The 12,832-nt window shown below is 46.9% G+C and overlaps 1 protein-coding gene across 1 annotated transcript in view; it reads left to right on the top strand.

The window, feature by feature from the left end:
* Nucleotides 1–12,832, top strand: part of STAG3 (STAG3 cohesin complex component) — a 2,261,782-nt gene that overhangs the window by 251,491 nt on the left and 1,997,459 nt on the right. The window contains exons 4-6 of the mRNA XM_069646424.1: nt 8,793–8,936; nt 9,074–9,170; nt 12,122–12,198. Coding sequence (XP_069502525.1) covers nt 8,793–8,936; nt 9,074–9,170; nt 12,122–12,198 — 318 coding nt within the window. The remainder of the gene's footprint in view (nt 1–8,792; nt 8,937–9,073; nt 9,171–12,121; nt 12,199–12,832) is intronic.

The raw sequence follows: 12,832 nt of genomic DNA, 5'->3' as shown, positions 1-12,832 counted from the left end.
GGTCCAAGGGCGTCACTACCAGTTCAAAGCCCTCCCCTTCGGACTACGGTCGGCCCCCAGGGTATTCACCAAGTGCCTTGCACCGGTGGCGGCGCAGCTGCGCCGCGAGGGGATCCACGTCTACCCCTACCTGGACGACTGGCTCATCCGAGCCAAGTCGAGGGAGCTCGCCCTGGATCACACGGCAAGGACCGTCCGACTTCTCACGGACCTGGGATTCTCCGTGAACTACGCCAAGTCTCACCTGGTACCCGCGCAAAACGCACTGTTTCTGGGAGCGAAGCTCGACAGTGTCTCTTCTGGCCTCCCCGTCGGAGGAAAGGACCAGGTCCATCCTGGGCAAGGTACAGCGGATGTTGGTTTCCGACGCGGCCAAGGTGAGGTCCATCAAGTCCCTCCTCGGAATGATGTCTTCCTGCATCTACCTCATTCCCATGTGCAGGCTCCGGATGCGCCCGTTGCAGGAGTTCCTGGACGCGCGCTGGATCCAAACGACGGGCAGCTTCGAGGAGAGGATCACACTCGACGAGAGTTTCCGCCGAGCAGTCCGGTGGTGGGGCAACCGCACGCATCTGACGGCAGGCATGGACAGGAGACAGGAGACAGTGACCACCGATGCCTCCCTGGAAGGGTGGGGAGCGCACACCGAAAATCTGCACGCGAAAGGCCTTTGGCTCCCGACGGAGAAGTCCCTCCATATCAACGTCCTGGAGCTTCGTGCAGTGTTCTGGGCCCTCAGGTCCTTCCTTCCGTCCCTCAAGGGCAAGGTGGTGAGGATCTTCACCGACAACACCACCACCATGTTTTACATCAGGAAACAGGGCGGAACCAGGTCCCCAGCGCTGTCCAAGGAGGCGCAGGACCTGTGGCATTGGGCCGTCGCCCAAAGGATGTTTCTGGTGCCATTTCATCTGGCATGGATAAAAAACACCATCGCCGACTCACTCAGCAGGGAGCTGCGCTCGTGCCACAAGTGGGAACTACGGCAGGATCTAGTGGATCGCCTCTTCCGACGGTGGGGCACACCCCAGATCGACCTGTTCGCGACGGCGACGAACTCCAAGTGCCGGAGGTTCGCCAGCAGGTTTCCCCAGGCGAGGAGCATGGGCGATGCCTTCTCGTTCCCCTGGGAGGGCCTGTTCCTCTACGCGTTCCCTCCTTTGCCACTGCTAATCCGGCTCGTCAACCAGCTCAAGAGGTCACTGTGCAGGATGATCCTCGTCGCACCTGCGTGGCCGAGGCAGATATGGTTCCCGGACCTTCTGGACTTGTCAGCGTCCCCGCCAATCAAGCTGCCGGTGGACGCGGATCTTCTCTCCAGGGAAGGAGGCGCCATCCTCCACCACGACCCGAAATCGCTGAACTTGCAGGCCTGGCTCCTGCAGCGCTAGAGTTTGGAGGATACGACATACCGGCCGACTGCAGAGAGGTTCTTGCAAAGGCCATGGCGTCCTCGACTCTTAAATGCTACGGACACAAATGGAAGAGGTTCTCTGTCTGGTGCCACGCACAGAAGATTAACCCTCTACGGATTACGGCTCCCCAGGTACTGCCGTACCTGCTGACGCTGGCCAAAGCTGGACTGGCACACGCGTCCATCAAGATTCATCTTGCTGCGATCTCCCGATACACCAGAACCACGGGCCGGACGTCCTTGTGGTCTCATCGTCTGGTGAAAGAGTTCATGAAGGGACTGTTCAGATCGTTCCCGCCGGTGAAGGCTCCGGCCCCGGCGTGGGAGCTCAACGTGGTGCTGACCAAGCTCATGGGACCTCCGTTCGAGCCTCTGCACTCGGCCCCGTTGAAGTTTCTGTCGTGGAAAGCAGTGTTTCTTGTGGCCATCACCTCCGCACGACGGGTGGGAGAGATCCAGGCCCTTTCATGCAAGGCCCCGTACTTGACTTTTCACGACACGAGGGTAGTGCTCAGGACGCACCCCTCCTTCATGCCCAAGGTACCGTCGGACTTCCATCTTAACGAACCCTTGGTGTTGCCTGTGTTCTTCCCATCGCCTTCGTCGCCGGCTGAGAGGACTTTGCACTCGCTGGATGTGGCTAGAGCGCTGAAGTTCTACGTGGACCGCACGAAGTGTTTTCGGAAGACGTCACAACTCTTTGTGAACTTTGGACCTGTCAATCAGGGGAAGGCTCTCTCGAAGGCTTCCATTTCCAGATGGCTCTCCGGCTGTATCATGTACTGTCATCGGTTGGCAAACCGACCGCTGCCTGGCCGTCCGAGAGCCCATTCCACCAGAGCGATCGCAGCTACCACGGCGTTCCTTTCTGGTGTGCCCCTGCTGGACATATGCAGGGCTGCTACGTGGAGGTCGACGCACACCTTCACGAAATTCTACTGCGTCGATCGGGATTCCAGGGAGGAATCCAGGGTCGGCCAAGCAGTGCTGCGCCACCTGTTCGCCTGAGGTGAGCCTGGTGAGGAGGTAAGATGCTTAATGTTGAGTTGGATGTACTGCTTAATGTTGAGCCTTTGCCACCTCCCGTGGTTGTGCATGTGTGTACTGCTATATATTCTTTATTCATGAGCATGTGAATCCATGCCAGACCCCATGCTGGAGAAGGAACAAGTTACTTACCTGTAACTGTTGTTCTCCAGCATGGGTCTGGCATGGATTCACATGCGAACCCTCCCGCCTACCCCTCTGCGGCTCTTCACTTGGTCATACTGCCACTTCACGTGCTTCCAAATCTGAAGATGGCTGCCAGAGGCGGTGCTTAGGTAGAGGGCAGTCATTGGCTGTGGTCAGTATGACGCAGAGACCAGTGATTGGATATTACTACGAAAGACAGATCAGAAACGAAACTGATACTGGTTTTTTCTTTACCGAGGATTCCCAGCCTGACGACGGGGAATATTCATGAGCATGTGAATCCATGCCAGACCCATGCTGGAGAACAACAGTTACAGGTAAGTAACTTGTTCCTTATCGTCAATAGCTCGGAGATCGCTAAAATGTATGCATCAGACAGTATGTCGTGCTCACTGGAATTCACAGTAGACGCACCTCCCAAACCTACTTGGAGGAGAGGGATCTCGTCAGCCACTATAGATTACATATTTGTGCTGAGACACATGGTGAACACTATCCAAGACCTCCAAGTGATATCACAAGTCCATAGTGACCATGAGTTAATTTCCTTAACATGGCTATGTACCAATACATCAACCTACTACACTACCCCCCACTATTGCAGGGGGAACAAATTAGGTGCAAATGTTCAGCAAAATCGGTCACAGAGCTGACATCTTGCTTAAGTTGTAGTTACAATAAACAATCTTACATTAGCTCAGCGTGATGAGTTATGTTGCAGTCATTAATATATTCAAGTGGTAACCATCACTGAACAAAAAAACAGCATTTATGCATAAGCACACATTTAACCAACATGTTGCCAGCAAAAAAGCTCAATTATGAAAGGAGATGAGGTTTGCTCTATCTACCAACGAGCACGAGATGTGGTACAATCAAAACACTTGCAATGCAATACACAAATTGGCTTAAATTGCATCGTGCCATCTCTTATCAAAGGGACTCGGCGGCAATGCTTAATGCCATAGCGACAAAAAATAGTACCAAGTCTGGGATTATCTAAACACAGTGAACCTTCGCACTCGACTGCTTTACCAGATTAATTCAGTATCCGAAGCAAATTGGATTCAACATTTTAAACCACTATGCACGCGAAAGGTGCACCCAAGACAATGTAGCCTGTGATTCACCATGCTTGACAATTTGCGATTTGACAAATGTGATATAGAATATCAAATCTCGAGATTGAGTGCATCCAGAGCTCCAGGGCCAGATGGCCTTACAAATCTCATGCTCAAAGCATGGGCAGCAGGGAATGGGCAGCTGTCTTGTTTCTTACCTTTACCAGGGTAATTAATCCAAGTTGGATTCCATCACCATGGAAGAAATCCATCATGTTCCCCATCTTTGAAAAAAGGCAATCGAGAACAGCCAAAGAAGTATCACCCCATTGCTCTGCTTGATATCCCTGGGAAAATCTTTGCCCGCCTTTTGCTCAGGGATTTTTCTGCATGGGTTAAAGAGGCCAAGATTTTTGATGCATTTCAGACAGGATTTGTACCGGGGCTGGGTACAGCATTCAATTTATTTACCATTGCAGCTATTAAGAACCATGGTCTACAAACTAGACAGCTATTCTACATAACATTTATAGATTGTAAGGCTGCTTTTGATTCTATATCCAGACAGCACTTATATGACCAAGATGAACGAAGCCAATTGTCCACTCCACCTACGCGCCCTGATTTCGCAGCTCCATATAGATACTTCAATCCAAATTAGATTATTTATTGATGGTATCCTGTCTAAAGCAATTTCTGCACACAGAATAGAGCTTAAGCAGGGTTGCAAGTGTATCCTCACTATTTAATGTTTACATCTCGGATCTAGGTCAGAGCATTGAAGCAATAGACCCTGATTTGGTAATGTTCAACATTTCATTGGTTGCTATATGCTGATGATCTTGTGCTCGTCTCTAAAACCCCTAGAGGTTAGCAAAATGTATTATCAGCATTGGAGCTGTATGCCATTAAAAATCATTTGGTATTTAATTTAGATGAGACCATGATCCTTATTTCTGCCACCAAACATCAAATGAAGAAATGCAGATACGCTTGGCAGATTTATGGTATGCAACTAGAAATTTGATCTGAATACGGTTATCTTGGTCTAAACACCAACAATGATCTATCGGATGCAACCTACCATTTGCAAAAGAAGAGAAGTGCAAATGGTAAACCAACTTCTTAAATATGGAAAATTCACTTAAGTCCCTGTAATAAAATACTACAAGTGGAAATTGGTGTCAACAGTTACATATGGAGCAGAAACCAGGGCTCATCAGGGTACATCATATTGGCCATACTGGAAGAAAGTCTTGTCTTGCTGCTTCCCAACCCATGTGCATTACACGTCATGAACTTGGCTTAGTATCCCTAGCTGCAGTTTGTACATGGAAAACCTGCATGCTGTACAGAAAATGTATGTCCAATCCAGAACAGGGCTCTATGTTGGCAAATTTAGCAGTACACTAACTACTACTGATGTTGTGATCCTATGTTGGAAGAAACACATTGCTGATACAATGGCTGCAGCAGGCATATCATTGGAACTGCTGATAGCCAATCCCAACCGTGCAAGGCAAAAATTGTGGCTGCATGATTGGATTATGACTAGTCAGGTAGCGCATGCTACCAAACTTTTGAAAACGGCAATTTTTCGATCAAGGGCCTCAATAATCCAGAATAATACTTGACCAAAGTTCTGGATCCTAAATATAGAGCCATGTTCTTAAGATTTAGACTTAACTTGTGGCCAACTCGAGACGTAATTGGTAAAAACCAAAACCATGCCTTCAGAAAGAACCTGCCGATTTTTGCCAAAATATGGAAAGAGAAACCGTCAAACATCTTGCGACAGTGTGCCAGTCGCTTAGATCTACAGCACCTTTTTCCAAATAGTCAGCCCTTCACTTGTGATATGCTATGGCATAGTGTATCCCAAGGAGATCGCATGACAGTTATCATTGCCGCAATGAACTTCATAATTTAGATTCAGTTAAACACAAATATATAACAGCGTGCGATATGAATGTGATTTTAATACAAGACATATTACCATTGTTTAATTTTTACTTTGCTAAATGTATTTATTGAACGTTGAAATGCCCAATCATATACATTTTTTGTTGTTGTTGTTTTTTTAATACCGAGAATTATCTGATCAGTTGACCAAAGTTTCATTTTCCTTCTTAAACTAAGGGACGCCACTAGACCTCTGGGTTAGAAATTGCAAACTACGTCAGTTTAGATGTCCTGGCAGACTAACAAGTGGGGGAGGTGTTATATTTTGCTTTGGTTATGTGCTATGTTTATGTATAGTGCAGTAAGGAGATGTTTATTTTGGGTAAGCCATGTGGTCCTGGTACATTGAGGGGGAGAGAAAAGGTACCATACTTTTTGGGCAGCATTTATATTCCTTTTCTGTACTTTTATGTTTGATGAAAGCTCTATATTGTTGCCTGTAACGTGAATAAAGAAAAGCAGGTGTTGCATGCAAAGCATTGGATTGAGACGGGCGTGGACTTAGACCTTCTAGTCTAGGTGGAATTTGCTCTGTTCTTCAAAGTGGTAATAAAACATAAACCTAAACACTTTTAGCCTTGAACTGCTACTTGTGCATGTCCAGAGATTTTTCAATGTTCAGGTGGATTGCCTCATTCTGTCCTGGATTTTATTAGGTCTTGTGGTACTTTCATCATTTTCCCCAACCTAGAATGCAAATGGTTAAGTTGGACTGGATGGGCTACTGCGGTAAGTCGGAATTGGGAGATGGGGAAGGCGGCTTTGTAAATTACTCTTTATTACAACACCTATGATAACCCTAACTCTGAGGTTAGTGTCCCTATCCTATACAGAAAACCTCAAAAGCATGCTCGTCAGGATGTTGTTACAAACCATAAAGCACTCTGTCTAGTATCCTATCCTAAAGTTCTGTTCCTACCACTTACGAAAGAAATACAAATCCAATATACAGAAGCCCATTGCCCTAATGAATGAGTGGTAGCAGGTTTCTGATACTCCCCTGGGGCCTTTCAGCGAGGCTCCTGGCTCCAGGAGCACAGTTTAAACCAGTATCCTTGAGTGTCTCTTTAAAAACTCACTCGTTGGTATAGTTCAATGAAGTTTCAGTAATGTCTCTTGTATGCTTGTCATTACGCTGAACCATCTGATCAGTATCCACCATTTCTGTGATGGTTCCTGGTGTTCGTGCCTTCAGATTTTTATCTTGCTGTGGCTTACATTTTCTCTCACCCTACTTTGGAGTCTGGTTCCTGCCCCCCTATGTCAGGGTCTCGCATCTCTCTCCTTTGATGTAGATTTTCTCTAACCCCTTACTCATTTAGGGGTTGTCCCACCTGGGGGTGGGCGCCCTTCTCTCTCCAAACCCTCCTAGAGGTCTAGCTCCATTCACCCTACCTTGGGGTTTCACTCCGTTCGGCCCGACGTGGGCTCTTCTCTCATACGCCACTGCAGGTCTTCACTTGGTTCACCCTGCCTTTGCGGTCTGGTCAGGCTCCACCCCTTCCCCCCTTTTCTCTGTTCTCTGGAGCAACCTTGTACCTCTCGTCTTGTCTGTGCTCCCCGGGCACCTCTGGGAGTTCAGCCTCTGTGTCTTGTCTTCTTCGCTCTCCCTCTTTGACTCCGTGTCTAGTGGAGCTTGCGATAGTCTTTCTCCGGCTCGCTGCGGCACTCGGATACCGCTCGCCCAGCATACTTGCTGTTGGGCGGCATGCGCTTTGTGCGGCTTCTCCTGGCTGTGTTCTTCTGGTTACTGCTTTGTCCGGGCCGTAGGCTTCCTGCAGGCCTGGCTGCTGTCTGGTCTGCTGCACCTCGCAGTTGCTCACTGCGTCTTGACACAGCTACCAGGTGGCGAGGACCTCGCTCTCCACAGCTACATGGCTGTCCACGTCTTTGTTTCCGTGCTGAACGGCTCTTTATCGTTCCCTCCGTTAGGGAGTGGGATCTTCCACGATTCTCTTTCACAGTGGGTACATTTGTACACATAAGGTCAGGATCCACATCGGCCACTCTTGCGATATGTTGCATGTTTTCATATAGGTTAACAATTTCCCAAGATCCCAATAAAAACATTGGGCTCTTGGGAATAGGGAGGATAACTTCATGCCAGTTTCATTAGGGTCTTATTGCAGTCTGCACAGATTTTCTGGGTGCAAAACTGCTGCCAGTAATTGCCACCACCGCTGGAGGTTTTACAAAATAAGCCTTATTGAAACAGCTGCACATTGGGTAATTGTAGTGGTATTCTTGAATACTGCTGGCTGTGTTATTAAAAAAAAAAAAAAAAAGCCCCATGCTGAAACCTCTAAATTCTTTTTTCCCCATCCATGTCCACCCTCCAATTGATGTTGGTAGTGTATAGTAGTGGTACCTACCACTACAGTATATATATATTTTTTAAATGTATAGAAGAGGTCCGTTGTGACTTGTTTACATTACATCTGAAAGATGTTGATGGGTTGGTTATCAAATATATGCTATTGTAATGCCTTCTTTACAGTTAAGAAGCTAAAACAATTTTCGGACACTTTCAATGTGGGCTTATATTTTGTGGTTGCAGCAGGAACAGTTTAGTGCCAATGAAGACCTATGTTATGGATTCTAGCGTTAAGAAAGTGTTTGACAGTGCCACTGCTGGCATGTACTGTGGGCACAGACTGACAATGTATAATGCTCCTGTGCAGTGCTGGAAAACTGGCATTTATTGGATTTCTTCATGTTTTCTACTGAACCTATTGGAAATTGAATGGCACAGTAACCAACTGTTATCATTGTGCTGCATAATGCAACATTTAAAACCATTATTTAAAACCATTCTCGCAGGCAAAAGCTGCCCTCTCGTGTCTCTAGAGCGCAACCATGTGAACTGCATACATCCTGAAACCACAAATTGAAACTATGGCAATGGTCGCAACAAGTATGACATTAGTTTTCTGTATACCAAAAAAGTCCGATTAAATATGTATTTTTTAATGTTTGTTCCGATGTGTTTTCCGAGAGCTGGCGGTGTCTGATATTAAGTGTCTATGAATTTAGTGAAGTTGACCCCGCCAATATGTCAAAGGAGCAAGATTTACACTAAGTAACGTTTTCATTGTATTGAAAGTTGCAGGCTACTTAGTGAAGACTTTTAGCCCTCAAAGCTTTCCACTTTTATTCCCCAGGTCTCCAAACGCCAAAGGCCAGCCGATGCAAAAGTCGTAAAAAGGAAGGCGCCTCCGAAATCTGTTCCGACTTCCCGAGCCGAGGGCACTTCTCAGCCTAGCAATATATTCGAGGCAGTGAAGACCTCAAAAAGTGCAATGCAGGTACTGTGTACTCCTACCTCTCTGCCAGTGTTCTCTACTGCTGTCCCACTTCTTTACGCTTCAGTACCAGTCTTCTTACTCATGCCACTTCCCTTGCATGTCCCGTTCTTTTCTCAATCGGTGTTTTCTGCCGTCAGTCTGTTGTCGATGATTGGCTGGAGGATTACAAGCAGGACAAGGAGGCGGGACTTCTGGACCTGATCAATTTTATCTTACAGGCGTGTGGGTGTAAAGGTAAGATGTGAATATTGATTCTCCCAATTCCACTTGCAGGGGTTAATAACGAGAGCAGTTGGCGCTTAGGTGGATTTAAGGGTTGCTGACCTCGTGTGAGAATTCTACTTGCTGTTTCCTGGGACATTACCTCTGTTAGCCTACATCACCCACACCCAATTTACTTATGTTCCTTTGCTCCCCCTTGCAACGCCTGCCCAGCGCAGTAATCCAGGCCAAGGACTAAATGTTGCTTCAGTCTTTGAATGCGTGTTATCGCTAAACCCAGTTAGTCCCCTTTCTGTAACTATTTCCAACAAGAATCTTGCCCCATCCTTATTGCGCCCACTAGCTTGCACTTTCACCCATAACCATACCACCACATGCTACCTTCAGCAATCTTCATGAAGAAAACTTTCTAACCATTGCGTCTTTTAAACATGTGACTTTGTATGAATTGAATCTCCAGAAGTATTTAAAATTGTTCTCTCTGGGCAAGCCTTAAAGGCAGGCAAAACGGACATGCTCTGATATCACTCCAACACGTTTCCGTGGCGTCTTTGACTATGCAGCCTTTCCCATAGGAGCGGGGGCTTGGTCAGGGTGATGATGGGCATAAGGTGTTGTATCTCCCAGTCAGACTATTTATTGCTAAGCTGCTATGGTTTGGATTCAGACCTTTGCTGTTGCGCACAAGTCTGACTGCGGCGATTTCAAGATGTTGTGTGCAGCGGAGTATGGTTGGATGACGGCCCAGGGCGAGTGGCTCACCTAGAGCGCGTTCCATAGGATTTCTTAAGGCAAACCTCTTTGGTAGGTCCCAGCAACTTGTAAGATTACTGCAGTGAGCAGCGACCTAATATGGGCTGCTGCATATCCTGGAACCTGCGAGAGGAAGGCTATTTCCCCCCAGCTCGATGTCAAGGGTGAGCGCTGGTAGGGAGAGGCTGCCTGCACCTTAATATTGGAGGATGTGGATAAACATGTGACCGTGCCACACTGTGGACCCCCGAGACTAGGTCCTGCCATTTTGTGGAAGACCGAGGAAGGAGTGCGTTTTTGTTTCTCTCTTCGTTCAGTCCCATTCCCTGTGGATTCGGCATGTTTTTCACCATGCTGAGGTAGGCTCTGGAGGGGTGGCTTGTGAGTTGAGGAACCTTGTGTTCTCTATTAAAGTTCTCCAAAATAGTGGCCATGGTAGATCAAGCTGTCTGTATGGGACTGAGTTTGGTGGTGATGGAATCCAAAGTCCATGGTGCTTAGAATAGGCTGCAAAAGGCAGGTTAACGAATGACTGCTTTCATAAAGTAGAGAATATGGTGGTGTGAGTGTACAGTCTGTTTCATGAAAAAGCAGCAGGTTTCATGATGCTTCTGAGGTTAAACTCGAGATGTCCCCAAATATATTGCCAGTTGGTCTTTTTGCTCAACTTCAGTAAAAAACGAGTGAGATTAAAAACGAAGAGGTACACTCGTCCCAAAAGGGCTAGATGACTGGGAGGAGGGTCTCTGCAAGGCTACAGCAAGGAGCCATGTATAAAGGAGGTAGACTTTTATCTTTTCTGGTCTTGAGCATGGAAACTATAGAAAGGTGGAGGGCGTTTCAAAATATAGTCAAGTGAAACTATACACCTTTTGAGGGGGACGCAGCAGCTTCATTTGTGCCAAAAATTGATTGGACTTGATGCAAGAGAAGTAGAAATTATTTCAGGTGTCATCTTCGTTGTAGGTTTCTAGTGCCCATATTGGCTTGAAACCACCTGGATTGCATTATGAGGTATTGAGGCTAGAACTTTGTAGGGTACGTGTTGGTTTCTACTGTATTCTAATGATTGGGACCATCTGTGAGTGTGCCCAACTCCTCCACCCCTCTTGGTTAATGTAGTTTCCCACCTCTCCCTCCCACAGGAAGTATGCGTGGCTTAGCCCCCTTCATGTAACATTGCCGGTCATCACAACTTCCGGGTTGGGAAAACAGGGGCATGATTTTCCAGGGACAGAGGTCCAATTCGGGGAGCAAGAAGGGAATAAAATAACACTGCACTAAACATGGGTTGTTCTGGTGAAGTCGGAGGAGTTGAAAGACAAAAAGACCAATAGGAGTGTGGAAGGAACAGCAGAGCGTGGAGGAGATTTCGGAAGGTGAGGTATTAGATAGTCAGCGAATTTGCTACTGCAGTGTGCACGTTAGCTTGTCAAGTGTGGTTACGAGATTTGGTGTAAGGAGGAACTATGACATGTATGGTACTGAGTGGAAGGAGGGTGCCTGCGTAGCAGTATTGTGGAGGAGAGCATAGGAGAGGTAACAACCGTGCTGAGTAGGTATTAAGGTCCAAGTGTTGCAGAGCGACTGACGAAAATGAGGTTGAAGGGGCAGGAGCGGAGCCGAGAGGAAAGGAGAAGAGGTGGGTGGAGTTGAAAGAGTAGGAGAAAAGAGGGAGAGAGACAGTGAGCGTAATAGAAGAAACCTGACTCAACACTCCTACTGAAGATGAACTGTTGGCTGGATTAGGGGAAATTGGGGAGTTCCGGAGACAGTTCAGTGAGACGAGGGCTTTTCGGTTAACAGCTCAGTTCATTTAGCGATTAGCATACGGAGGAGAAACAATCTCTATATACTGACTCCGGGCTAGGGAGCCAGTGCTTCTAGATGAGAGGTAGGGAGTGTGGGAGGGGGTGCCATAGGGCTCTTTTAATAATATTTCAATAAAAGCCCTTGAATCACATATAAGACTTGGAGTGATTTTTGTGCCGTCTGTGACAGCTGTTAAAAACATACAATATCGAGCATTGTTTCTACTGCTTATTGTGGGGTTGCAGTTCCTAGATGTTTGTTACAAGGTTATCACTGGTCGGACCGGTTATATTGTTAATCCTGTTATTACTGAGCATAATCTACAATTCAATCTGAAGAGTTTTTATTGAACTTTACCACAGTAGTATTTCTAAGTCTCCCACCCCTGTTTCCCTCAGGTGTGCTCACCCAGGAGATGCTGCAGAAACTTCAGAATGCTGAGATAATCCACATGATGACCGAAAAGTTTGACGAGGTACGGAGAGCTATCTTTTGTTTCCTATAGTCCAGTTTAAATTACATGGCATTTAAGTTAGATTGCCAGGGAGTTGATTAGAGGCTGATTTTAGTCAATGTAAGGTGGCAGGGAATACTGCTAAACCTGGGAGGGGTTGGCTTTCCACTGAAACAGCTTGTGGATCACATTGACAACCTGTTTGCATTTTTCAGAAATCTGTTTACAGTACTCGCCCCCTTATTAGATGTGTTTTGGATGCCATTGTCTGCGGGTACAAATCACTGGGAGGGAGTGATGGGTGGATGGAATGGGAGAGGGAGGTACGTATGGCCTAGAGCTCCGTAAGATGACTACAACCTTACATGAGCACTGCCCTGCCGATCCCCACTTAAAATACCGGCTTTTCAGTGGCATTTAATGAGTGCATAGTTTCTGTTCCTGTAAAGCTCAATTGTGCATGTGGTGAAGCACTGTAAAAGTTCCCAGTTTCCAATGCAGATTTGTTTCTCCATGTATATCCAATGATAACTATTCCACTCAGTATCTCTCTAGTCCAACTAGTCCAACTCAAAAAAAGTCCCGTTGAGCCACATTCCACATATGACTTAAAAAAGTGAACAAAATATCCTTGTGCCGTGGGGTTGGATGTGAT

This window comes from Ambystoma mexicanum, chromosome 1p (assembly GCF_040938575.1).
Source record: "Ambystoma mexicanum isolate Mex_15411 chromosome 1p, UKY_AmexF1_1, whole genome shotgun sequence".
In the NCBI taxonomy this organism is placed as follows: domain Eukaryota; kingdom Metazoa; phylum Chordata; class Amphibia; order Caudata; family Ambystomatidae; genus Ambystoma; species Ambystoma mexicanum.
The sequence above is the reverse complement of the archived record's forward strand: the minus strand, read 5'-3'. Positions and strand labels throughout refer to the sequence as shown.